A 27,187-nucleotide genomic window follows, 5' to 3' on the forward strand; every position below is an offset into this window, starting at 1 on the left:
GTGAGAGTTAATGGTAACAGACACCACTGAAAACAGTGACTTTAAAACCATTAGATAGCCTTGGGCTCATTTTGGCTTTGGAAGAGTAGTGTGAAACTGTCAATTCAGATGCCAGTTTTTCTCTATTCCTTGCCATATCTGACCTGGGCACAAGTTGGCAACACTCTGCTGGTAATCACTCCCATGGATTATTATCCCTTACCTCCTTTGGAGCTAACACAAAAGCATCCATCTGTCTTATTGTATCTGCCAAAAAAATCAACAACGCGTTTAGTCTACCCGCAGATACCTCCACACTCTGAATCTTTTTTTTTCTTGCACCAACCAGAACCATAAAACGCTCAGGTATTTAATCAGATCAAACCAATAGAGATAGTGATGCTGTTGGAACCTGGAATGTCTGGAATGAATGGGGTTGGTGATTAAGATTTTGTTGTTGTATTGAGGTTTAGCTGCACAGACATATTCCAGTGTTGTGAGTTCAGAGTCTCTGTCAACAATCCCCACCCAGCATCGCTGCCTCATTCTTCACAGCACTGCCTGTTCCTGAGCAAGAAACCAGTTTGCATTATAAATTGCGATTTACACTCCGGGAGCCACTGGATTGTGAATCAATGCAGTGGATTTTGCTACCGGATAGATACAGGAGTTACAGGTCGGCTGTTGTTATACAGTACACCCAGTGACCACCTTCATAAAACAAGAAATGGGCAGGGTGGTAATGGGTGGCTGATCGTCAATGCTGTCCTTATCACCCGGCAGTAAGGCTCAGCTGCCATACAACATGGATTTACCCACCCACTGATGATGTGAATTGTTGTTTTGACTCCTCACTCAAACTCAGCCTCACTGAATGGTGCAACCTCTTGTATCTGTAAACAATATGCACAGCAAAGCTCACTAAATCTGACTGGCTGTAGATTTTGACCAGCAAGTGGGGAAGCTCCATGACCAGATACCTAATAAACCGAGTCGAGCACTAAGGGCAGGGTTCGATTACTATGTCGGTGGCAGGAAAGGAATCAGGCCTCTCACGGCAGGTTGCTGGTTCTAGGCTGGTGCAATATGGGGCAGTCCTGAGGCTCACTCTGCCTGAGGACAAGGTGGGGAGGGATGGGGGTCCTATCACTGATGTGGAGATGCCGGCGTTGGACTGGGGTGAACACAGTAAGAAGTCTCACAACACCAGGTTAAAGTCCAACAGGTTTATTTGGTAGCAAATACCATAAGCTTTCGGAGTGCTGCTCCTTCGTCAGATTGAGTGGAAATGAGCACATTTCCACTCCATCTGACCAAGGAGCAGCGCTCCGAAAGCTTATGGTATTTGCTACCAAATAAACCTGTTGGACTTTAACCTGGTGTTGTGAGACTTCTTACTGTGTTCTATCACTGAACAGGGTTCCTCAGTATGACAGCTAGCCCAGTTATTTTTGTGGGGATCAGAAGTGCACTCTTGTTCCTTCTGGTCCCTCCAACTAATTTAAAACCTACTGTTCTGGGGCCTCTTCAACATGAAACTGGTTGTAGGCTGTGCTTGGTTGTGTCCCAAATTGCTACCAGGGGCGGGGAGAGGCACCCTTTTGCTTATTAAGAGGACCTACCATGTGAAACAGGGATGCACAGAAGCCACCCAGCAATAGGCTCCTTCAAAGATGACAGAGGCCTTAAAGGTATTGACAAGGAGGCACTCAGCTTTCTTGCCCTATTTTGAGGCTGTGAGCACTTCGCGAACACTCATTCGACCAAGTTAAAATGAGTTCCACTGCATTCTGAATGCAACCAACCTTTACCTGGATATCATGTACATTTCCACATTTCTTTGCTCCATTGAGGAGATTACCAAGATTATCACAACAGGCACATTATGAGCCATTTGAAAATATAGCAACAGTTCTAAGGTTTCTGCATTGAGGATTGGCAATCCAATGGATCAGAAACGCATTTCTGGTACTTGGGGATTCGGAAAGAATTTTTCACCCAAGAATTATTTTTAAAAATGTTATGGTGTCTTAAATGGATCCAGAGTTGCTGTAATGAGGACTGATGTCGGGTGACTTTGACCATATTGGTGTATGGAAGGTCAGAAAGAATTGGAGAAATTATACTGGGATATAAATGGACAACAGATTTCCCACAGCTCAGTCACTGATTCAGCAAGTGATGCTTTATTCCTCCTATAAACATAATGGGGGAGGAGAGCTGAGAGGGATTTGAATAATTGTAGTTTAGGAGCCCAATCCCAAGGTGCTGGAAGTTTGAGAAGAAGATCAGGGGCTGCACTTCTGTCTTAACTACCCACCCACACTTGGGCCAGGATTTCCCAGCCCTGCCTGCTACCCAGATCTTCCAGTTCCTCCGAAAATCCACTGGCCGACTCAACGTGACCTCCGTGGTGGGTGTCATCATGGTGGGGCTAGAAAATCCCAGCCCCAGTCTTGATTTGGTACTGGGGTTAGCGGTAAATGGATTAAAATTAAGGATATAGGCAAAGAGGATCAGGTGGATAGATGAAAGAAAGAGTTTGTTATTTATTTAGCACCGTTTACAATCTCAGGACACCCACAACCAACGACATAGGTAAGAGAAGGGACGGGGATTTAAAACAGGAATTTCGGGAGCTCGGCTGGAAGCTGAGAGCAAAGACAAAACATGTGGTCATCTCTGGTACGCTACCGGTGCCACGTGATAGCGAGTTGAGGAACAGGGAGAGAGTGCACTTAAACATGTGGTTGCAGGGATGGTGCAGGAGGGAGGGTTTCAGATACGTGGATAATTGGAACACGTTCTGGGGAAGGTGGGACCTCTACAAACAGGACGGGGTGCACCTGAACCAGAGGGGCACCAATATCCTGGGAGGGAAATTTGCTACGGCTCTTCAGGGGGATTTAAACTAATTTGTCAGGGGAGTGGGAAAAGGAGTTGTAGTCCAGAAGTCAGTGTTGAGGGTGGTGAGGTATTGGGGAAGGTATCAAGGTCAAGGGTGGGTACCGGTAGACAGGAAGATAGGTTGAAGTGTGTCTACTTCAATGCAAGGAGCATCCGGAACAAGGTGGATGAACTTGGGGCGTGGATTGCTACTTGGGACTACGATGTTGTGGCCATTACGGAGACGTGGGTAGAACAAGGACAGGAATGGTTGTTGGACGTTCCGGGGTATAGATGTTTCAGTAAGTGTAGGGAAGCTGGTAAAAGAGGTGGAGGAGTAGCATTGTTAATCAAGGATAGTTTAACGGCTGCGGAAAAGCACTTTGAGAGGGATATGCACACTGAGGTAATATGGGCTGCAGTTAGAAACAGGAAAGGAGCGGTCACGTTGCTAGGAGTTTACTATAGGCCCCCAAATAGTAATAGAGATGTGGAGGAAGAAATTGCTAAGCAGATTATGGATACGTGTGGGGGTCACAGGGTAGTTGTCATGGGGGACTTTAACTTTCCAAATATTGATTGGAACCTTTGTAGGTCAAATAGTTTGGATGGGGCACTTTTTGTGCAGTGTGTGCAGGAGGGTTTCCTGACACAATATGTGGATAGGCCGACAAGGGGTGAGGCCACATTGGATTTGGTACTGGGAAATGAACCGGGCCAAGTGTTAGATTTGGTTGTGGGAGAGAACTTTGGAGATAGTGACCACAATTCGGTGTCTTTTGTTATTGCAATGGAGAGGGATAGGGCCGGACGGCAGGGCAAGGCTTACAATTGGGGGAGAGGTAATTATGATGCGATTAGGCAAGAATTAGGGGGCATAAGATGGGAACAGAAACTGTCAGGGAAAGGCACTGATGAAAAGTGGAACTTTTTCAAGGAACAAATACTGGGTGTCCTTGATAGGTATGTCCCTGTCAGGCAGGGAGGAAATGGCCGAGTGAGGGAACCGTGGTTCACAAAAGAGGTGGAATGTCTTGTGAAAAGGAAGAGGGAAGCTTATGTAGGGATGAGGAAACAAGGTTCAGATGGCTCGACTGAGGGTTACAAGTTAGCAAGGAACGAGCTGAAAAAGGGGCTGAGGAGAGCTAGGAGGGGACATGAGAAGTCCTTGGCGGGTCGAATCAAGGAAAACCCCAAGGCTTTTTACTCTTATGTGAGGAATAAAAGAATGACCAGGGTGAGGTTAGGGCCGGTCAAGGACAGTGGTGGGAACTTGTGTATGGAATCAGTAGAGATAGGCGAGGTGATGAATGAATACTTTTCTTCAGTGTTCACCAAGGAGAGGGGCCATGTTTTTCAGGAAGAGAAGGTGTTACAGGCTAATAGGCTGGAGGAAATAGATGTTCGGAGGGAGGATGTCCTGGCAGTTTTGAATAAACTGAAGGTCGATAAGTCCCCTGGGCCTGATGAAATGTATCCTAGGATTCTTTGGGAGGCGAGGGATGAGATTGCAGAGCCTTTGGCTTTGATCTTTGGGTCCTCGCTGTCCACGGGGATGGTGCCAGAGGACTGGAGAGTGGCAAATGTTGTTCCTCTGTTTAAGAAAGGGAATAGAAATGACCCTGGTAATTATAGACCGGTTAGTCTGACTTCGGTGGTTGGTAAATTGATGGAAAAGGTCCTTAGGGATGGGATTTACGACCATTTAGAAAGATGCGGATTAATCCGGGATAGTCAGCACGGATTTGTGAAGGGCAAATCGTGCCTCACAAATTTGATAGAATTTTTTGAGGAGGTAACTAGGTGTGTTGATGAAGGTAGGGCGGTTGATGTCATATACATGGATTTTAGTAAGGCGTTTGATAAGGTCCCCCATGGTCGACTTATGATGAAAGTAAGGAGGTGTGGGATAGAGGGAAAGTTGGCCGATTGGATAGGTAACTGGCTGTCTGATCGAAGACAGAGGGTGGTGGTGGATGGAAAATTTTCGGACTGGAGGCAGGTTGCTAGCGGAGTGCCGCAGGGATCGGTGCTTGGTCCTCTGCTCTTTGTGATTTTTATTAATGACTTAGAGGAGGGGGCTGAAGGGTGGATCAGTAAATTTGCTGATGACACCAAGATTGGTGGAGTAGTGGATGAGGTGGAGGGCTGTTGTAGGCTGCAAAGAGACATAGATAGGATGCAAAGCTGGGCTGAAAAATGGCAAATGGAGTTTAACCCTGATAAATGTGAGGTGATTCATTTTGGTAGGACTAATTTAAATGTGGATTACAGGGTCAAAGGTAGGGTTCTGAAGACTGTGGAGGAACAGAGAGATCTTGGGGTCCATATCCACAGATCTCTAAAGGTTGCCACTCAAGTGGATAGAGCTGTGAAGAAGGCATATAGTGTGTTAGCTTTTATTAACAGGGGGTTGGAGTTTAAGAGCCGTGGGGTTATGCTGCAACTGTACAGGACCTTGGTGAGACCGCATTTGGAATATTGCGTGCAGTTCTGGTCACCTCACTATAAGAAGGATGTGGAAGCGCTGGAAAGAGTGCAGAGGAGATTTACCAGGATGCTGCCTGGTTTGGAGTGTCGGTCTTATGAGGAAAGGTTGAGGGAGCTGGGGCTGTTCTCTCTGGAGCGGAGGAGATTGAGGGGAGACTTAATAGAGGTTTATAAAATGATGAAGGGGATAGATCGAGTGAACGTTCAAAGACTATTTCCTCGGGTGGATGGAGCTATTACGAGGGGGCATAACTATAGGGTTCATGGTGGGAGATATAGGAAGGATATCAGAGGTAGGTTCTTTACGTAGAGAGTGGTTGGGGTGTGGAATGGACTGCCTGCAGTGATAGTGGAGTCAGACACTTTAGGAACATTTAAGCGATTATTGGATAGGCACATGGAGCACACCAGGATGGTAGGGAGTGGGATAGCTTGATCTTGGTTTCAGATGAAGGTCGGCACAACATCGTGGGCCGAAGGGCCTGTTCTGTGCTGTACTGTTCTATGTTCTATGTAACCTCTTCGCCACCAATGAGGTACGTTTGCAGCGTAATAACTGTTAATGTAGAGAAATGCGGCAGCCAATTGATGCACACCAAGGTTCCACAAACAGCAACTCAATCAAATGCCCAGGTTGTCTGTTTTAATAGGGTTGGGAACAGGATCAATTTTGGTCAGAACACTGAGGGAACCACTTGCTCCTCTTTGAATAGTGCAATGAGATCTTTTAATACCCGAGAGGTAAACAGAGCCTTGATTTAATGTCTCATCTGAAAGGCAATGATTACGAGTGTTGGACTCCTCGGTATCAGTTTAAATCTTGTGCTTGCATCTTTGGAGTGGGACTTGGATGCACTGTGCTCTGTTGCAGGAGTAAGGATGCTGATACATGAACCCTAGTTGACTATTGAAAAGAAATAAGGTTTTGGGCAAAGAAGAACGTTGGAACAGGTGTAGGTCTTTTATTTCCTTGAGCCCATTCTGGCATTCAATGAACTCATGGCTAACTCCTGTCTTTGCCCGATATCCGTTAACACTCTGGTGAACAAAAAACAGTCAATCTCAGATTTAAAATTTGGCATTGATCGAGCATTAAATACTGTTTGCCAAAAGAGAAGTCCAAACTTCTACCATCCTTCACATGTAGGATTGTTTCCGAATTTCACTCCTGAGAGGTCCGTCCCTAATATTTGGACTATGTCCCTTAGTCCGAGGTTTCCCAACCAGTGGAAATAATTTCTCTCATGTTCAGTTTGTGCCCCTTATTATCTCAAAACCTCTGATCAAATCACCCCATAGGCTTCTAAATGCCAGTAAACTCCTCATAATTTAACCCATAGAATCCAGGTCTGATTTTGGTAAACCTACACTGCACTCCCTGTAAAGCCTTAATTAGGTGTGGTCCCCAGTACTGGCCACAGTGCGCCAGGTGTCTAGCTAGGCCTTTGTAAAGCAGCGAAGCACAACTTCTACTCATTAATATTCTAATCCTCTAGCTAAAATGTCCTTTATTCCTTCGCCTTTTCAATTAATTTCTATAGCTGTTGAAGACTTTTCAATGATCTTTGTACCTGGATGCCCAAGTTTTGCCCTCCACTATTTCTAGCTTTATGACACTTAGAAAGTACCCTGTTCTACGCCCCTTAGGTCCAAACTGGATAAATTCACATTCAGTTTTACTGATACTCAGAGAGGGATCACAATCCCATAACATTCAAAGTGTGCCTCCGTGGTTAGAGTGGGGGTGGGGATCTAATGCAAATATTTCCTTATTGTATTGCTTTCTCAAGGCGCATTTTTCAACAACAACTTACTAATAGGAACCATTAACCTCGTCTTCTGATACAGGGCTGTAATATTGAATGCAACTAAATTGGAAATGACCTTTCCCAGTGGAAGTCAATGGGTTTATAATTGGCTGCAATTACATCTAATGGGCTCCAGAAATCAAGTACTGACAGCGTATCAAGTACTGACAGCGTAGGATGTATATTCAGACACAGTCCCAGGAGCCACACTTCAAACAAACTCTATTTGTGTGCAGTTACGATGCCTGTCTACGTGCAGCACCAAATGTAGCCTGCTATCATTTCATCATATCAATTCACTGTCATCATTGGTCCTCCAACTCATCACATAACCAAAGTGCCTCAGAGGGATTGGCTTGTCCAATTCGGCTCATTCTGACCACGGAACCTGAACTTAGCTTGACCCAGTAAAGTTGCTCCCTCCAGCACACTGTTAGGGTTAACACTTCATCCAGTATCATCATTGAAAGTAAATGCTTCAAAACTATAGTTAGACAGCTGGCTTGGTAGGGTAAAAATTCTTCCCAGTCAAACATCTAAATATTTAACTGACTGCTATATTGGTTACAATGAAACACCAAATGGAGACAACCAGTTACCAAGACTGAAGAACCAAGGAGTAAGGGCAGCTAGATACAGTCACCTGAATACTGGAAAAAAAGCAGCTATAGCTATATACCGCCTGGTAATTGTATATTTACCACCAGATTGGCAAGAGGCCATCATATACAATGCATAAAACAGCATAGGCCCTCTCTTATTCGCTGTGTGGGCATTCAGAAAATTGTGTTGATGCCATCAGCTTTTGAAGGTAGACAATACACAGCAGGAATAAAATTGGGCAGGGAGAATTGCATGTTAGCAACAGAGTCTGCCTCATTTTCCTGCCATTGAGTTAAAATAGAGGGAAAATGGAAGGATCCATTATGGACCTATAATCCTCCCTACTTGATCTTTTTTTCACATTGAACATCACTCAAATGACAACTCACGCCCAGATGGCACGATGAAAATCTACCCCAAAGCATATACAAAGCATAAATTGTTCAAGTTTGGCAAAATTTAGATTCTTATAAGAAATCCAAATTGGGATCGATTCAGATTAGGCTCTTGGGGCAGAATTTGATGGCCCTGTCATGGCGGGGGTTAGGGTGGGGCCCGAAAATACGGCGAGCCATTCCAAAGTCCATTGACTTCAGCGAAAGCAGAAAATCCCACTGGTGGGAGAGTCTGTAAAATGCCCCCCTTGGAGTCAGTGGATATGATCTTACGGCCTCGTCTCACCCGTCGTTTGGCGAGGCGAGGGGGTAAGATAGGGTGAGGGGCAAAAAATTAGGTTCGTACCCGGTTTCTCGCCTCACCCAATCTTACCGGTCCTGTTTTGCCGGTGAAATTGGCTTCGGCCCTTTCAATATTAATGACATGATTGATATGTCATTAGTGAGTCCCGCTCACTTATACCTACCTCCTCGCCGATTGTGCTTCACACCAGCAAGAACCACAGCTGGTCTCCATCAGCAGAGATCAGAAGCCATTGAAGCCCTTGGGTGGTTCGGGGCATGGCCCAGGCACCCTGGCACTGGTCATCGGGTATCCTGGCACTGCCCACCGGGCACCATAACTGTGCCGGGGCAGTGCCAAGTGGGTGGGGACTGAGTGGGGGTGGAGCAATGACAGGGGAGGTAAGGGGGAGTTCTGCAGACAGGGAGCAGTCGTCAGGGGAAGGGAACTCTGCAGGAGTGGTGATTGACAGGAAAGGGGAACTCTGCAGGGGTGGTGATCAGCAAGGAAAGGGATCTCTGCAGGGGTGGTGATCAGAGAGAAGGGGGAAACTCTGCAGGGGTGGTGATCAGCGAGGAAGGGGATCTCTGCAGGGGTGGTGATCGGTGGGGAAGGGAAACTCTGCAGGGGTGGTGATCGGTGGGGAAGGGAAACTCTGCAGAGGTGGTGATCGGTGGGGAAGGGAAACTCTGCAGGGGTGGTGATCAGTGGGTAATGGGTGGGTTGGCAGGAGATCTCCCAGTGCACTGGGTGTTCGGGGCACCTGCGCAATGGTGCCCAAAGCGCTCTGCAGCTGGTTTCACCAGCGAGCCCAGCCCCCCCTCCCAGCTGGGGAGAATCACATCTGGGCTTTTATTTTGCACTAAGTGCTACAAGATTGTGGCTTGCGGCTCGCTGAAAAAACAGTGCAATTCTCTCCCGTTTTCTCGCTCGTTCGGCATTTACAATTTTTTTCGTAAGATTGCACCCAGTGTCTGTCACTAACATTAACTTGCCTTCTGACTGCACCTGAATAGGAATAGTCCCAATCACAGGAGGAATTTAAGAAGTCTACAATTGTCGCTGTGTAAGGAAAATATGTTCCATTTATTTAATAACTCTTGCTTGCCTACATCCCATGCAGCCTAATATTCATTTCATGAACTATCTCCACCCCATTCTCTCTCCACGCCCCAAGTTTTCTCCCAGTCTGTCCTGACGGCTGGTTATTTTAAGAGGTTGTCCCCATACCTCCTTGTTGTCCAAGATGTACAGATTAGGTTGATTGGCCATGGTAAATTGCCTCATAATATGAGGGGGATTAGCAGGATAAATATGTGGGGTTATGAAGTTAGGACCTGGGTGGAATTGTGGTCGGTGCAGATTCGATGGGCCAAATAGCCTCCTTCTGCACTGTAGGATTCTATGACTCCGTGATTCCTTGGCCGTCTACTGCTTATCATCGCCTGTGCAAGAGGACAAGTCTCCTTGACCTCTGCCTGTTCCGGCTATTGTGAGGAGCCAGTAGTAGCTTGCATGTGTGGTATGAAACATTAATGGATCAGAAAGGCCATGATAAATGACTGATGATTGCTCATTTGCTACAGTCTGGGGTATACTGTCTAATCAATCAAGATCAACTATGAGCACTTGGCATGCTGCTATGGCAATTCTCTATGTGCCTTTTCTAGCCAAGCAATTAACCTGATTAAAACAAACAGGTTAACATCTGCCTGAAAGTATCACACAAAGAGCAGTGTTCATCAATGAACTTGCCCAACAAGAAAACTTAATGCACTTCTGAATTTCAATAACAGCCCCGTCCTGTACATTTTAGCAAGTCGCTTGGCCAGTCATAAGTCGATTTTTTTTAAAACAGAAACTCTAAAGAACACCCTCGTGTTTTCTGTGGCATTCACGGGCTCCATATAATTAACTATCAAAAACAAACACTTGCACTGACAAGTAATAACGATCTCAAAATGATGTGTTCTTAACCCCACAAGTGTCAAAGGCTGACTCAATTGGCTCTATTTCCTGCTCAATGATTAGCTAGCTCTGCAACTGGGACATGTGAAGAGGCTGGACTCACACTCACTCTTATTTGCTCACCGATTGTGGCAAGTGGTGACAGTTTTCATTACGTGCCTGTGTAGTTTTTTTAAAAGAAAATTAGAATCATTTTCATTGAATGGCAATTCTCTTGGAGTCCTGTCATTTAAAATGTATTTTACCAGTCCATCATTTCTATTAATGTATTCTCACTTCTCTGCCCCGCTATAAGCTCATGTGAACACACAAAGGTACATTCAGAGCTCTTGTGTGTTAGAATGTAACCGGTGGTAACATTGGGTCTGTTGAAATGTGACCAATGGTGTAACAAGCTGTAAGGGTCAGCTGGCCCAGTAAACCATCCTCTGCTACCAGTGTTAATCCAGAAGGAACTCTTCAAATGTAGACAATAACAATATAACAAAACTTACTGCAACTTATAAATCAAAGAAAAGGTTTAATAAAGAAACTTCATTACTCCAAATTTGGAATGGCCCAGGGTGAGGCCTCAAGTTTGGAGTAATGAAGTTTATTTATTAAACCTTTTCTTTGATTTATAAATTGGAGTAAGTTTTGTTATACTTTTATTGTCTACATTTGAAGAGTTCCTTCTGGATTAACATTGTGTTGCCAGCATCGAGTCACACTGAAAGGGAACCCTGATCTCTGATCCACACTCCCTTCAAACTTGGTTCTTCATTCCTCCTAGCAAAGTGAACCACCTCACATTTCACCAAATTGAATTTTTATCGCCATTGGTCTGCCCACTCTATGGATGAGATTTTCCATTCCTGGTCGCCGGCAAGATTTAACGGTGCCGCCAAAGTCAATGGACTTTTGGCTGGCTCGCTCTATATACTGGGGGTGGGGAGGGAGGGGGGGGGGGGCGGGGTAGCCTGTGGAAAATCCCACCTGACAAGTCTATTTATTGCTTTTTGTGTATTTCGGTGCAGCCCGCAACACAACACTTATTATGAATGTCATCTCCGAGTGAGGCAAGGTGGGTTTGTTTTTACCTTCTTCACACCACTTGAGATGTTATCCAGGTTGCAGGTCAGGAGGTAGTCTTTCGCAGCTGCATAGAGCTTTCGGTTGTCTTCATCGAGAATTATAGAATGCAAGTTGGAGGCACTGAATCTGAGTGGGATGATCCGCTTGTTTGACATCAACTCTAAAAAATAATGTAATCAATAAAAATAAAAGTATTATACAACACAGAACTGGACTTGAAATTATCAAAAGTATCAGCTCAAAGTCTAACATGAGGAATCACTTCTTTCACAAGTAAGACCTGGACTACAAGTCACACTATGCTGAAAGAATGAAAGTCTCCTCCACTGCTGATGGTAACGATCCCATGTGGATTAAGTTTGTGGTAGTCCCAAATCAAGCGGGCCAATGCCACAAAACAGCTTTGGCACTAATTGTCAATCTGACTAAAGTCACAGAAATATTGGATGTGGGAAATGTGTAATAGTCACACTGGTGGAGGAGATGTTCCGAGGTTGGAGCAAAACTATACTGTCGGGGACAAGTAGAGGAAGCTTCACTCGCTGATTACTGTGGATCTCATTTTCCTCTTCTGAGGCCAGAGAATGCTGAAAACAATTGTAATGCCACCGCTGATGACTAGCTAATTCAACACAGATCAGGCAGTGGCTCTCTGAGTCATTGGAGGAGCATGAACCACTTTTGTTGGATTGGCAAAATGCCCACCAAACCAACCAGCTGTTTTTAAAATGCACCTGGTTGCTAGGGCTCCCAGTTATGACAATTAAACACCCTCTTCCCAGTCCTGATTCATAGATGTAGTTTTAACCTAACTCACGAGCACGTGAATAACTGGGTTTATATCCTGCCTAATACTGCTCTCTTTTGTCTTTAATGAAGAGTAAAATAGGGGCAGCTGTTAAACCAGCATTCTCAGTCTCATCTGTATCCTGAAGGGTGGGTGAGGTTAAACTTCTCCCCGTGATCTTTCCAGAAGAGAAGGATTAACTCCTGAATTCCTTCCTATCTAAGCAAAGTCATTCGCATGTTCAACTTTTGGTAGTTTGAAAAGATTAACTGTGCAGCTAGCTCTTTGTCTCAGTGCATGAAGTTGGATATATTCCAGCCCAAGTTTAGATACATGGCCTTGTGTTTGCACCCATGACGCCAACCAACCTCCACTCTTTCTCCCATAATAACACAACTGGCCACTCTATTCACTTCACATTCTTTAAACAAAGTTTGGTATCTCAGAAGGAAGCAGCTCAAGGAACTCCCAGAGCAATCCTTGTTGCAAAATGTTTTTAACGGATATAGAACATAGAACATAGAACATAAAACATTACAGCGCAGTACAGGCCCTTCGGCCCTCGATGTTGCGCCGAGCAATGAAACCAATCTAAAGCCCCTCTAATCTACACTATTCCAATATCATCCATATGTTTATCCAATAACCATCTGAATGCTCTTAATGTTGACGAGTCCACTACTGCTGCAGGCAGGGCATTCCACGCCCTTGCTACTCTCTGAGTAACGAACCTACCTCTAACATCTGTCCTAAATCTCTCACCCCTCAATTTAAAGCTATGTCCCCTCGTGCTAGCCATCACCATCCGAGGAAAACGGCTCTCACTATCCACCCTATCTAATCCTCTGATCATCTTGTATGCCTCTATTAAGTCACCTCTTAACCTTCTTTTCTCTAACGAAAACAACCTCAAGTCCCTCAGCCTTTCCTCATACGATTTTCCCACCATACCAGGCAACATCCTGGTAAATCTCCTCTGCACCCTTTCCAACACTTCCACATCTTTCCTATAATGCAGCGACCAGAACTGTACACAATATTCCAAGTGCGGCCGCACCAGAGTTTTGTACAGCTGCAGCATGACCTCCTGGCTCCGAAACTCAATCCCTCTACCAATAAAAGCTAACACACCGTACGCCTTCTTAACGACCCTATCAACCTGGGTGCCAACTTTCAGGGATCTATGCACATGGACACCCAGATCCCTCTGTTCATCCACACTACCAAGTATTTTGCCATTAGCCCAGTACTCGGTATTCCTGTTACTCCTTCCAAAGTGAATCACCTCACACTTTTCCACATTAAACTCCATTTGCCACCTCTCAGCCCAGCTCTGCAGATTATCTATGTCCCTCTGTAACCTGCCACTTCCCTCCGCACTGTCTACAACTCCACCGACTTTAGTGTCATCCGCAAATTTACTAATCCATCCTTCCACGCTCTCATCAAGGTCATTAATAAAAATGACAAACAGCAGTGGCCCCAAAACAGATCCTTGCGGTACACCACTAATAACTGAACTCCAGGATGAATATTTCCCATCAACCACCACCCTCTGTTTTCTTACAGCTAGCCAATTCCTGATCCAAACCACTAAATCACCCTCAATCCCATGTGTCCGTATTTTCTGCAAAAGCTTACCATGGGGAACCTTATCAAATGCTTTGCTGAAATCCATATACACCACATCAACCGCTTTACCCTCATCCACCTCTTTGGTCACCTTCTCAAAGAACTCAATAAGGTTTGTGAGGCACGACCTACCCTTCACAAAACCATGCTGACTATCCCTAATCAAATTATTCCTTTCTAGGTGATTATAAATCCTATCTCTTATAATCCTTTCCAATACTTTGCCCACAACAGAAGTAAGGCTCACCGGTCTATAATTACCAGGATATCAGCATGACATCACCAGAAGGGAAATGTGCCATGTGATCCAGCTGTAGTTTCACTTTTGCTTTGAGCAGAGCACACACACACACACATCTCTGATGCCTTCAATCTTTGTACCTATGTTTAAATGTTCTCATGTACCTAGTCTTAAAAAGTGAACTCACAACTTGTTTACCCAATCCCTTATGAGCAATCGGTGCCTTGTGTCCTGTACAGTTAATAAAACCAAGGTATTATATCATTAGAAAAATATATCAGTTAAATTCTGCTCCGAGGTTGTACTTTATACACTAGGCAAAAATGGTCACAACATTGATAAAGGGAATATTTTCTTAACTTGCATCCAAGGCATGCTACTTAGCCTGTTGGGAACCTGCATGAGGAATATGCTGGGAGTGTAAATCTTTTCAGCCCCCTGCCCCAAATTTTTCATTTCATGATTGTACAAGTTCATAAGTACCCCTTATACGTCGAGGAAGCAGACCGAGAGATATCTGTGTTCTTTAATATGGCTATGAAGTATTGAAATAAAGACACCTTGGAGTGATTCTGTAGTCAGCACTGAGTCATTCTATATTGTGTACCTTTGAAGTTTCAGCAGCAATAAATAAAGGATAACGTTGAGAAAATTTTAATTGTGTTTGTTTTTAATTACATCCTATTTAAACCCACAAAGGATACAGAGATTCCTTCAGGCGTGCTGGTTTCGTCAGACTTGTTTGAACTAGCCTGCTTGTCATAAACCATTGGTATTAATGCTGTAACTAACACATAGAATGTGCTTTAAATTTAGACTTTAAGAAATGGGAATGTTGCACAAATTGCAGTGCGAGGCAATTCAGATATTCCCCCCAAAAAACTCGCTTTAAACTAAAACCTTTCATCTATCATTCATTCCCATTGTATTTTGCATAATAGCCATTTAGGTTAGCTGGGTGAATGAGATTATGATGTCGAGCTGTTTTTGGTACTGATCACAAACAATGGCCAATTCATTTGCGACATGTGCTCATTCAGAAAGACATCGATCATTGTGGCATTAATAGGCTCTTTTAATCTCTGCTAATAGTTGAAGAAAATCTTTTCAAAATCAGGCCACAAGCAGCAAAATATCAGTCAACCATCTGCAAGTTACAAGGGTGGAACCTCACCCTGGTTAGTTGGATATTTCATGCTAATGCAATAAATAAATAACTCCTCAGATTAGACCAGTGAATAAACTCATCCCAACTGAGGCCCTTAAGTGGTCAATTCAAGACCGTTCAAGGACTGATTCCCAGCCAGCCTCAATTTTCACATCTCTGAGGTGGGATTTCCTCCCGAATAAGGGGCGTAGGTTCGCCTCCAGCCAAATGTTGGGAGTGTAGAATGGATGCGGGGCAGCCAGTATTGGTGGGCATGCATTTGCTGCCAACTCCTCAGATAACAGGAGGGGAAACTCTGCCATCTGGGCATCACGATAGCACAGTGGTTAGCACTGCTATATCACAGCAAGAAGTCTCACAACACCAGGTTAAAGTCCAACAGGTTTATTTGGTGCTACCAAATAAACCTGTTGGACTTTAACCTGGTGTTGTGAGACTTCTTACTGTGCTTACCCCAGTCCAACGCCGGCATCTCCACACCATGGCTACCTCACAGCGCCAGGGACCCGAGTTCAATTCTGGCCTCAGGTGACTGTGTGTGGAGTTTGCACATTCTCCCTGTGTCTGTGTGGGTTTCCTCTGGGTGCTTCGGTTTCCTCCCATACTCCAAAGATATGCGGGTTAGGTTGATTGGCCATGCTAAATTGACCCTTAGTGTCCCAAGATGCATAGGTTAGAGGGATTTGCCCAAATATGGGGCAAATATGTGGTGTTACGGGGATAGAGCCTAGGTCTGATAGATTTCTATGATCTATGAAAAATTCTGGCCCATGTTACAAACAAAAGTAGGGGAGCTTCCCTGCTTTCCTGGCCAACATTTATCCCTGAAGCAACATCGCTAAAAAACAGATGATCTTCTTATTATCATTTGTCTGTTTGTGGGATCTTGCTGCACGCAAATTGTCCATCGCGATTCTTCCATTTCATCAATGACTACACTGTAAATGTTGTAAAGCATTTTGCAAAGAGAAAATTGGGCTTATAATCTCTGAAGTTTAGAAGAATGAGAAGTGATCTCAGTGAAACCGACAAAATGCTGAAGGAGTTTGATAGGATGGGCGTTGAGAGATTTCTTTCCACTGATCAGGGAATCTAAAACATGAGGGCACTGTCTCATGATAAGGGGCTGAACATTTAGGACTGAGATGTGGAGAAATTAGTTTACTCAAAGGACTGTGAATTGTTGGAATTCTCCACCCCAGAGGGTTGTGGATGCTCTATTGTTGAATATATTTAAGACTGAAATACACAGATTTTTGGTCTCACTTTTCTTGGGCTTCAACACCAATTAAGGGATATGGGAAATGGGTGGGAAAGTGGTGTTGAAGCCCAAGATTAGCCATGATCATTTTGAACTGGGAAACAGGCTCAATGGCCCATGTGGTCAACTCTTGCACTTATTTCTCACATTGGGGTAAATTTTCCAGTCCTGTCCACCACGGGAATCATCGCGGGCGACACAGATATCTTGACGGACCATTTAATGGTCCGTTGACCTTGGGCAGTATTTTTTGGTCTTGGGTTAGGCTCCATCAGTAAATTCCATGCATTATGTCCTGAGGTTGTGAAAGGCACTATGCAAGTGCAATTTCTTTCTTTCCTTAGTGCTCTTTGATGAATGGACTGGCAGGTCGCCTCAGCCAGGGTTAACTTGGTCCAGCTTTTAACAAACCTAAGGGATGCATGTTCTTATGGCCTAGTTGGGATCACAGGGTGTTTCATTGTTACCATACACAGTGCCATTCTTGCAGTAGTTTCCTTAGGCCAATGGTAGTGAACCTATGTTAAAAAGACAGCAATGAAATATTTAAGGAAATAACAGATCCACCAAGCTCAAGTTGATGTCTGCAGCAGACACAGATCTGTAGCAGCTTTACTGATTTGAATTTCATGATTATACTTAGTTTTGTCCAATACTGAATTCTTACTATCGACAAGATGGTCTATAGTGTTGTTACTGGCATTTTCCTTTGGTGGGTTCGGGTACTTGTAGCAGATTTGGTGGGAAAACAAATCACAGTTGAGCAGCGGAGGAGGAAATGAAAAGGCATCTGTGGTGAACCATCGTTGGTTCCCACTGGATAGTACTGAGCCAGGGTCTGGCCAGTACTACAAGTATATATATATGTTGCTGTTGGGGTTAGGGATGGGTTGTTCTACTTGTTGCTGTTGGGGTTAGGGTGGGGTTGTTACACCTTTGTATTGTAGTATTGTGGCACATCCCAGTCGGGCTCCGCCTCCTGGGAGAGGTATAAAGGTCCCTACTCTGGCTGGGACCCCTCAGTCTGGGATCGTGTATATAATTGGTAGCTGCCCTGTTACAGCAAATAAAAGCCTTTATTTCCTGAGCATCAAGCCTCGTGTATGATAACGCGCATCAGCATCAGAAATGTACCAAGAGTTAATGAGTAGGGTGGCCTCTTTGGAATTTAAGCCAAACATCTTGATTCACTGGAATCTATTTTAACACATGTTCCCCTCTTCCCCATTTTGTTCCTTTTATCCTGGCAAAGTTCAAAGTTCATGGTGATCGCTGCCTCCTCACAAGTTGCCCCCAGTATAGCCAATAAAAGATAAATTGGTGACCCCATTCCCATTACATAACCAAGATCTTGGCATTTGTTAAAGTGTGGTTGGAACAAATTGATGCTACAACAAAGGCTGTGTATAATTGCTTTTGTATGGTGGCATCATTGTTCAACTCATTTTCTGGCCAATTAAGATTAATAGATCCAAATTTGTGAGAAATGCTCTGGTTTAGACACAGCTGCCGAGCAACAGATGGAAGGAAATAGGGATACTTCTCGCAACAGAATGAAAGGAATGAAACGTTTTGCTTTTGATATCAATTTGTAAGCATTAACTGCTCCGTTTCTATGCCTGTTTTCCTCAGTCTCATGTATCTTCAATGCAAAACATAAGACCATAAGATGTAATTACAGAAGTAGGCCATTCAACCCACCGAGTCTGCTCCACCATTCAATGAGATCATGACTGATCTGAAATGATAATTCTTCAACTTCACTTTCCAGCCTATCCCCATAACCCTTGATTCCCTTACTGATTAAAAATCTGTCTATCTCAACCTTGAACATATTTAATGACCCAGCCTCTACACCTCTCTGCAGTAACGTAGTCCACAGATTCCCTACCCTCTGAGAGAAGAAATTCCTTCTCAACTGTCTTAAGTGGGCGACGCCTTACTCTGAGATTATGTCCTCTGGTCTGAGACTCTCCCACAAGGGGAAATAACCTCTCAGCATCTACCCTGTCAAGCCCCCCCGAAAATCCCATATATCTTAATAAGGTCTTCTCTCATTCTTCCGAACACCAATGAGAACGGGTCCAACCTACTCAACATCTCCTCATAAAAAAATCCCTTCATAACTGAACCTTCGCTGGACTGCCTCCAATTCAACCTGGAAGGTTTAGAGCCATTTGTAAATATGTTGAACACCTTACTATGGCAAAAATTCATGTTGTGTTAATCTCAATTGCAACTTAGCTTCTCAAGGCTGCTTTTAAGTGAGGAGAGTGGAAAGAGAAAAGTTCCCCTCAGAGATCTGTTTTCCTCACATTCTGATTTCTTATACAATCTCAGTTTCCTTCACCCCATCAATAGTGGTGATACCTTCAGTCATTTGGAACCCAGGTTCTAGAATTCTCTCACTAAGTATTCCCAGCTCTTTACCTCATGCTACATCTTTAAGACACTCCTGAAAATCTAGCTCTTTGATTTAATTTTTGACCATGTGTCCTAACATCTCCTAATGTGACACATCATCCTGGGGGTTACCATTGACAAGAAACTGAACTGGACTGGCCATAGAAATAGTGTGGCTACAAGGTCAGATCAGAGACTGGGAATTCTGAAGCTGGTAATTCATCTACTAACTCCCCAAAGACTGTCCACAGTCCATAAGGTTCAACTCAGGAGTGTGATGGATCATGCTCCATTTGCCCAGACGACTGCAGCTCCAACACTCAAGAAGCTCAACACCATCCAGAACAAAGCAACCCACTTATAGAATCCTACAGTGCAGACAGAGGCCATTCAACCCATTGAGTCTGGATGGTGTTGAACTTCTTGAGTGTTGGAGCTGCTTGATTGGCACCCCATCCACCATCTTAAACATTCACTCCCTCCACCACCAATGCACAGAGACAGTAGTGTATACCAGCTACAAGATACACTGCAGCAACTCATCAAGGCTCCTTTGGCAGCACCTTCCAAATCCTTGACCTCTCTCAACTAGAAGGACAAGGGCAGCAGTTGAATGTGAATACTATCACCTCCAAGTTTCCCTCTAAGACATGTACAATTCTGACTTGGAAATATATCATCATTCCTTCATTGTCACTGGGTCAAAATCCTGGAATTCCCTTCCTAACAGCACTGTGGGTGTACCTACACCACATGTACTCTAACAATTCAAGAAAACAGCTCGCCACCACCTTCACAAGGGCAATTTGGGATGAGCAGTAATTGCTGGCCTAGCCAGCAATGCTGACATATCATGAGCAAATGAAAAAATGTAGTCAGATTTTGTCCGATAAAGATCCTTGGGCCGTTTTACTATGCTAGTGGTGCTATATAAATGCTAGCTGTTATTGTTAATCACAAAGGAGCATGGGTATAAATTTCTCCTTGTGGCGAGGGATTCTGCGTGTTGCGATCTTCCTGCATTTTTCCAATTCATGTCCCAATTCAAGAAGAATAAGCTAGGGTAAGCTGACTTAAGAACGGTAATGAAGGCTGCTCCACTCTTCACCTGATAACCGCCTCTCAGACAAGGGCTGAAGAATAGTGGGGGCGGGGGGGAGGGTTGTGTGTGTATGTGGAAGAGGGAGGAAGTAGCAAGGAATCAACCTTTCAAGTTAACATGTCATGAAAGGAACATGCTAAATGAAACCCATCAACAAATCTTTATTTATGACATGCGGCAACTCAGCCTGAACAACAAAATATCCCAAGGTCAGCCAATTAATCAATGCGGTCTATGTGGAGAGCACCTGTCTTTGCTCAGTTTTCTGATTACTCTGCCATGCTTCCTGGGGATCAATTTGTCAATCATCCTGCCCAAACACAGTCCGTCTCAAAAGCCATGCATTGTAGTTGCAAAGAAACCTACAAGAACCAGATCCTGCATGTGCCCCTCCTGGTCAAGTATTTATTTTCAATGCAGTTACCAGGCTTGAAGACTATTTATTTAGAATACAACTACCTTAATTGCTAATTACAAACTTGTAAAGTGCTGGAGTCCAGGGTTACCGAATTGTTGACTGGAGGCATTCTTTGCAGGAAATGGTACACCGGGACCATGGAACCCACAGGCTGAGCTCCATGCCAGTGAAGACCCAGCAGTGGGTAATGGTCCTTTCCACCAACTTGGCTAATCTTTAATGTCGTAGCTTTCAGACTTTTGAAAAGGTAGACCAAAGTCTAAAAACATTCACCCAAAATGTAAACATGCCTGAAGGAAAGCTGTTCTATTGAGGGGAAACTAATTTAATCTGCTTGTCAGGAAATAGACAAGATCGAATGCAAAGATGATTTTACATCTGCCCTGATTGTACCATCTATTGAAGTAGATTAATTTAATAATTTTATTAATTTAATATTAATTTAATCCTATTGGTTAAAATCAACCCCTTCATTACAGAAAATGAGTTCTAATTACAATTCATTATTGATTCAATAAATAACAGAAAAAAAAAATTGAATGCAGCATGCAACACAGGTGGCTTTATGAACCCCGAGAATTCTGTTAAAGATCCTCTCATTAACAATGGACCCTGGTATGAAAACCTATTCCTTATAGCACTGGTCACTCATGTTGACTCAGCCCTTGAAAACTGAAAAGGAAGATGTAAAGGCGTGGTGTTTAATGAAAAGAGGGCCTGTTCATTTACTTGCAAACACTGGATGCAATGGAGCTTATCACATTGAAACGCTTCACTTGAAAATAATACCGTAGTGATAAAAACTATACATCCGCTGCCCTCCTGCCTTAATTCTTGCTGTGCAGGACCTAAATCAGGCCAATGTGAAAATGGATCTCTAGGGTCACTAGGCATTGCTGAGCATGAAAGGTCAGAGAAGGGACTCAACAATATTGAGGTGCATTTCAGCTATTTCTTATCAGGTTTTCTTTCTTTTTAAAAGAAAATTCTAGCACTTCTGATTCTCTTGAAGCTTTGCGTCAATAGTTATAGATTATTTTTTTTTGCCCATGAGCCATTACTGGCATAAATGTAATATCCAATGAGTATCCTCCTATTTGAGGTGTTTGGAAGAAGAAAACCAGTGAAGCTGGCAGGTGGTTCAGATGGCACAAGGTACTCTGTGCCCATATTTACACCTACAAGAAAATTATCGCCCTTTGGCAGATGATGGCCAAAATCCTCCATCCTTGTTCGCAGCTGGGATTTTCCGATGCCGCTGGAAGTGAATGTAGTTTTGGCTTGAACGACAAATTTTCCATTCTCACTCACAACAGATCCCACCACGGACAAGACTCTCGCCCGAAATGTACATGTAGCAGCTCTTATTTTACAAGGAAACTGTCACAGCAAACCTGATGGTGCCTTTAAGATATGAAAACACTTTTAAACGAACGGTAATCCATCCCAATCACAATGTGCCTTGCTTTCAGTAGCAGCACGTGAGATTAAAGTATGCCAGAGTGACCCAACAGCCAATGTAACTCAATTGGTCAAAGCTGCCAAGTGGCCACTAACAATATCTGTCAGCCTTGGCAATGACCACAGAGTTCAGGTCAGTGAATAAGCAGCCTTTCCATTTGCTCCAGCCAGTGTTCAGCATGGGCCTGGCACATCCAATGAAATAGCAGTCAGGTATGGCTTAAAATCTGCCCTCTGCCTCTTGACAGGGATGCTGCACTAGCAACCCGTGAGGATAGCAGCTATCAACCTTAACCAACTCATAAAGCACCTCAATTAAAGCAAAATGAAACTGTGGATGTTGGAGACCTGAAATAAAAACAATGTTCTGAAAAGACTCAGTTGGTCTGGCAGTGTCAGTGGAGAGAGAAACAGAGTTAATGCTTCAAACCCAATATGACTCTTCGTCGGAATGGTCTTGTTCCATCTGCAGATTTGTGCTTCTAATCTAGGTTTCCCACTGCTTCATTTTATCCTGTCTCTTCGCAATTCATGCCACTTCAACCTAGGCAGAGGTTGGAAAGTTAAATGGTACGCCTTTGGTGAATCCCCAAAGACTGCAAATTTTGTCTCCCTATTGTGGCAAACCCCTTTAACTCCCATCCCTTTAAACATTGGTTATATAGAATAGCCATCCTTCTCTGTGCCTGAACCTATATTATTAAGCTGACCTTTGAAAATTGGGTTCAAGCAGCACACTCCTATTGCATTGTGCCTTTGATTCACTAACAGCCATTTGCACCTAAGTTTTGGCAGTAGGGATGAATCAAAGCTTGTTGTCACTTTAATAAATAGCAAATCTGCCGTTAGTTTTCTAAATCCCATTTGGTTGAATATAAACTCATTCAAATGCAGCGGTTAGTCGTTGATACAGCACTAAAACAGATTACATCAAAGTGCTCTGGAAAGGCTGGGAATTGCAAAAACTGGCTTTACAGACAATCTCTCTCACCTAATAATGGATTTGTAGAATCACTGTCAGGAAACATCAATGAAACAGAGGGTACATGGATGCAATTAGATTCATTTCTAGAGGGAGAAGGGACTGAGGGATTTGGTGATGAGATGGTTTGAAATGATTGATTTTTATCAAAAACAATCAGTCTCAGAATCTTATGGTGCAGTATGTGGCCATTCAGCCCATAGTTCTTTGAGAGACCAATCAATTCGTCCTGTCACCTGTTCTTTCCACACAGTCTACAATATTTTGACTTTTCAACTAGATTTATTTATCAAATTACTCTTTAAAGTTATTATTAAATCCGCTCCCACCTAATTCACTGCCTAAAAGAAATTCTCCTCTTCTCCCTCTGGTTATTTGGCCAAATATTTTCATTTCTGTTTGGGTTTTCCACATTCAGAAAAATGTTGGTGTTGCTGGCTTCTTAAACAGTTTGAATAGGGCTGGGTGTGAGAGAAGATAACAAAGAATTAAAGCCCACAGCACTGAGAACAGCAGCTAAGTGAACAATAAGAATGTGATTGAGGCAAAACATTGAATTAAAATATTTAAAATTACTTTAGAAATACATTTTGCACAGGTAAATTTTAGTCTGATACCCAAGGGCAGTCTCTGTGAAAAGAAGTTGGATTGACTTAGCTAGGGTTTTCGAGACACCTCATCAACTTTACACCACCAACTGTGTGCAAGGCCCTAACAAGAAAGAACAAATTAGCTCGGTTTTAGACAGCAACCGCCACATCCCCAGAATATCTCAAAGTGCTTCATAACTGATTAAGTACTTTTGAAATGTGGCCACCACTAATTTGTGGACTGCAGCAATGAATAAATGATGAGCTAATCTATCCTGATGATGCTATTTCAAAGATAAATGTTGACCAGGATACGGAGAGAGTCCCCCTGCTCCTCTTCAAACTGTGCCATGAGATCTCTTACATCCACATGAACTGGTAGATGGAGTCTCATTTTAAAGGCATCAGTCCTGACAATGCACAATTTTTTTAACTGCACTGAAGTGTCAGCTTAGTTTGTGTGCTCAAACTATGGACTGAGCCTTGAAAACTATTCTGACTCAGAGGCAAGTGTGCTAACACTGATCCAAGCTCATACATTGATCAAACAGAAACCAATATCCCATTGGCCATTTACTGATCCTAGAAACTCTTATGTTCTGCGGGATGTTAATGCAATTTAACTTTGATTCTGTTGAGCCGGGATTATTTTAATTGTGAGGTGGGTTCGTTCCAACTGACTAACCAGATGTTGTGCAGCAGTGTTATGATTTTCACCAGACCCGACTGCTTAATCTCATTGTGAGAAGGGAAGCTGATTAAGGTGTGGGTTAATCTGGATCCTTTGCAGCTATCACTCAGCTGTGTTTTGCAGTGGGAGTAGGGCCATTGGAGCATCTCTGGATTTCACCCATCTAACCAGGCAATACATTATAGATAATACATTGTAATGTTTTGAATACTACATCTGTTCCTGTACAAACAGTTTACATTGCATTTATTTATTATTCATCTCTCCTTGTTTTTAATAGTTATTTTATTTTTATGCACCATGGCTATCCCTAATTGCTGTTGAACTGAGTGGCTCATCATACTATTTCAAAGAGCAGTTAATAGTCAACCATATTGCTGTCACATGTAGGCCAGATCAGGTAAGGTTGGCCAATTTTCTTCTCTAAAAGAAACATTAGTGAACCAGATGGATTTTTATGACTATTGACAATGGTTTCATGGTCACCATTACTTAAAGCAGCTTTTAATTCCAGGTTTGTTAATTGAATTTAAATTCCAACAGCTGCAATGATGGGATTTGAACCCTGTCCCCACAGCATTAGCCTGAGTCTTGGATTACTAGTCCTATGACAGTTCTACCAACTCTCCTTATGTTTTCCTTAACTGTTATCCTTAACTCCTTCCTTTAATTTGCCTTGGCAGGGCCTCTTCCCTAATATTTCCCATGTTGTCAGTACCAACATGAATCAGAACAGTCAAATTCTTCAACTTGCATCTCTGTAGGGCCTTCCTCAACCTCGGGCCATCACAGGAAGCTTTGAAGACAATGCACTTTTGCAATCATAGAAGCATAGAATCCCTACAATACAGAAGGAGGCCATTCAGCCCATCAAGTCTGTACCAACAACAATCCCACCCAGGCCCTATTCCCGTAATCCCACACATTTACCCTAGCTAATCCCTCTGACACTAGGGTCAATTAAGCATGGCCAATCAATCTAAGTAAGAAGTCTCACAACACCAGGTTAAAGTCCAACAGGTTTATTTGGTAGCAAATACCATAAGCTTTCGGAGCAATGCTCCTTCGTCAGATGGAGTGGTCTCTGTTCTCAAACAGGGCACAGACACAGAAATCAAATTACAGAATACTGATTAGAATGCAAATCTCTACAGCCAGCCAGGTCTTAAATGTACAGACAATGTGGGTGGAGGGAGCATTCAACACAGGTTAAAGAGATGTGTATTGTCTCCAGACAGTACAGCTTGTGAAATTGTGCAAGTCCAGGAGCCAAGCTGTGGGGGTTACTGATAATGTGACATAAATCCAACATCCCGGTTTGGACTTGCACAATTTCACAAGCTGTACTGTCTGGAGACAATACACATCTCTTTAACCTGTGTTGAATGCTCCCTCCACCCACATTGTCTGTACATTTAAGACCTGGCTGGCTGTAGAGATTTGCATTCTAATCAGTATTCTGTAATTTGATTTCTGTGTCTGTGCCCTGTTTGAGAACAGAGACCACTCCATCCGACGAAGGAGCATTGCTCCGAAAGCTTATGGTATTTGCTACCAAATAAACCTGTTGGACTTTAACCTGGTGTTGTGAGACTTCTTACTGTGCTTACCCCAGTCCAACGCCGGCATCTCCACATCAATCAATCTAACCCACACATCTTTGGACTGTGGGAGGAAATGGGAGCACCTGGAGGAAACCCACACAGACATGGGAAAAAAGTGCAAACTCCACACAGACAATGACCCAAGGCCAGAATTGAACCTGGGTCCTTGACGCTGAGAGGCAGCAGTGCTCACCATTATGTCACCATGCCGCAATGTAGGAAGCAGAGCAGCCAACATCCGCACAGTAAGATCCCACAGCAGCAATGTTGTAATGACTGAATAATCTGTTTCAGTGATGTTGGGTGAGGGTTAGATATCAGTTTGGACACCAGGGAGTGCTCACCCGCTTTCCTTCGGCTATGGAATCTGTTATGTGCTGTGTGCAGTTTGCACGTTCTCCCCGTGTCTGCGTGAGTTTCCTCCGGGTGCTCCGGTTTCCTCCCACACTCCAAAGATGTGTGGATTAGGTGGATTGGCTAAATCGCCCCTTAGTGTCAGGGGAATTAGAAGGGTAAATATGTGGGGTTGCGGGGATAGGGCCTGGATGGGATTGTTGTCGATGCAGGCTCAATGAGCCGAATGGCCTCCCTCTGCACTGTAGGGATTCTATGATTCTATGTACACCTCTGAGGGCAAATGGGCCTATAATTTAATGTATCATCCAAAAGATGGCCCCCTCAATACCCTCATTCGTGCACCGGAATTATAGCCTCGATTATATGCTCAAGTGGGACTTGAACCCACGACCTGATGACTCAGAGTGCAAATACTATCACTGATCCACAGCTGACACAAGCCGGTACTGGATAAATACTTTTCAGAGCCACACAAAAAAGAGAATGTTTTGGTCAGGATGCGATGTATAGAGAAGCTATCTTATATTATTTTCCCAAGTGATGAGGGTGCTTTGAACAATGCGTGTTATATCAGATACTGTGGTTTATCAGAATGTGTTTTGGTGAGTCACTAGTGTACTTCACAAGCTTATCTGCAGGAGTACGATGAATAAGAAGATCCTGTCAAAGGAAAAAGGACAGTCAGCTAAAGAACATCAATGTTAGGCTAATGCCAAGTCGTCGTGCGACGCCAAGAGAGTTGAATAAATCTGATCTGATCTCAGTAGAAATGGCTCCATCAGAAGAAGGATCAGAGTCAGAAGTACCAGTGAGCTCATATTGCAATTAATTCGAGGGACAAAAAGATTGTATGGAAGAGATGAAAGAAAGCACTATAAACCCCACCTTGCAGAATCTGCGCCGCTTGCCAATAATCATAGAATCCCTACAGTGCAGAAAGAGGCCATTCAGCTCATTGAGCCTGCACTGACAACAATCCCACCCAGGCCTTATCCTCACAACCC

General features: G+C 43.7%; 1 protein-coding gene across 1 annotated transcript in view; it reads right to left on the minus strand.

The window, feature by feature from the left end:
- Positions 1-27,187, minus strand: part of sema3h (sema domain, immunoglobulin domain (Ig), short basic domain, secreted, (semaphorin) 3H) — a 171,522-nt gene that overhangs the window by 97,993 nt on the left and 46,342 nt on the right. The window contains exon 2 of the mRNA XM_078209416.1: positions 11,492-11,646. Within this exon, the coding sequence (XP_078065542.1) occupies positions 11,492-11,646 (155 nt within the window). The remainder of the gene's footprint in view (positions 1-11,491; positions 11,647-27,187) is intronic.

The sequence above is a fragment of the Mustelus asterias genome, chromosome 3 (assembly GCF_964213995.1).
Source record: "Mustelus asterias chromosome 3, sMusAst1.hap1.1, whole genome shotgun sequence".
In the NCBI taxonomy this organism is placed as follows: domain Eukaryota; kingdom Metazoa; phylum Chordata; class Chondrichthyes; order Carcharhiniformes; family Triakidae; genus Mustelus; species Mustelus asterias.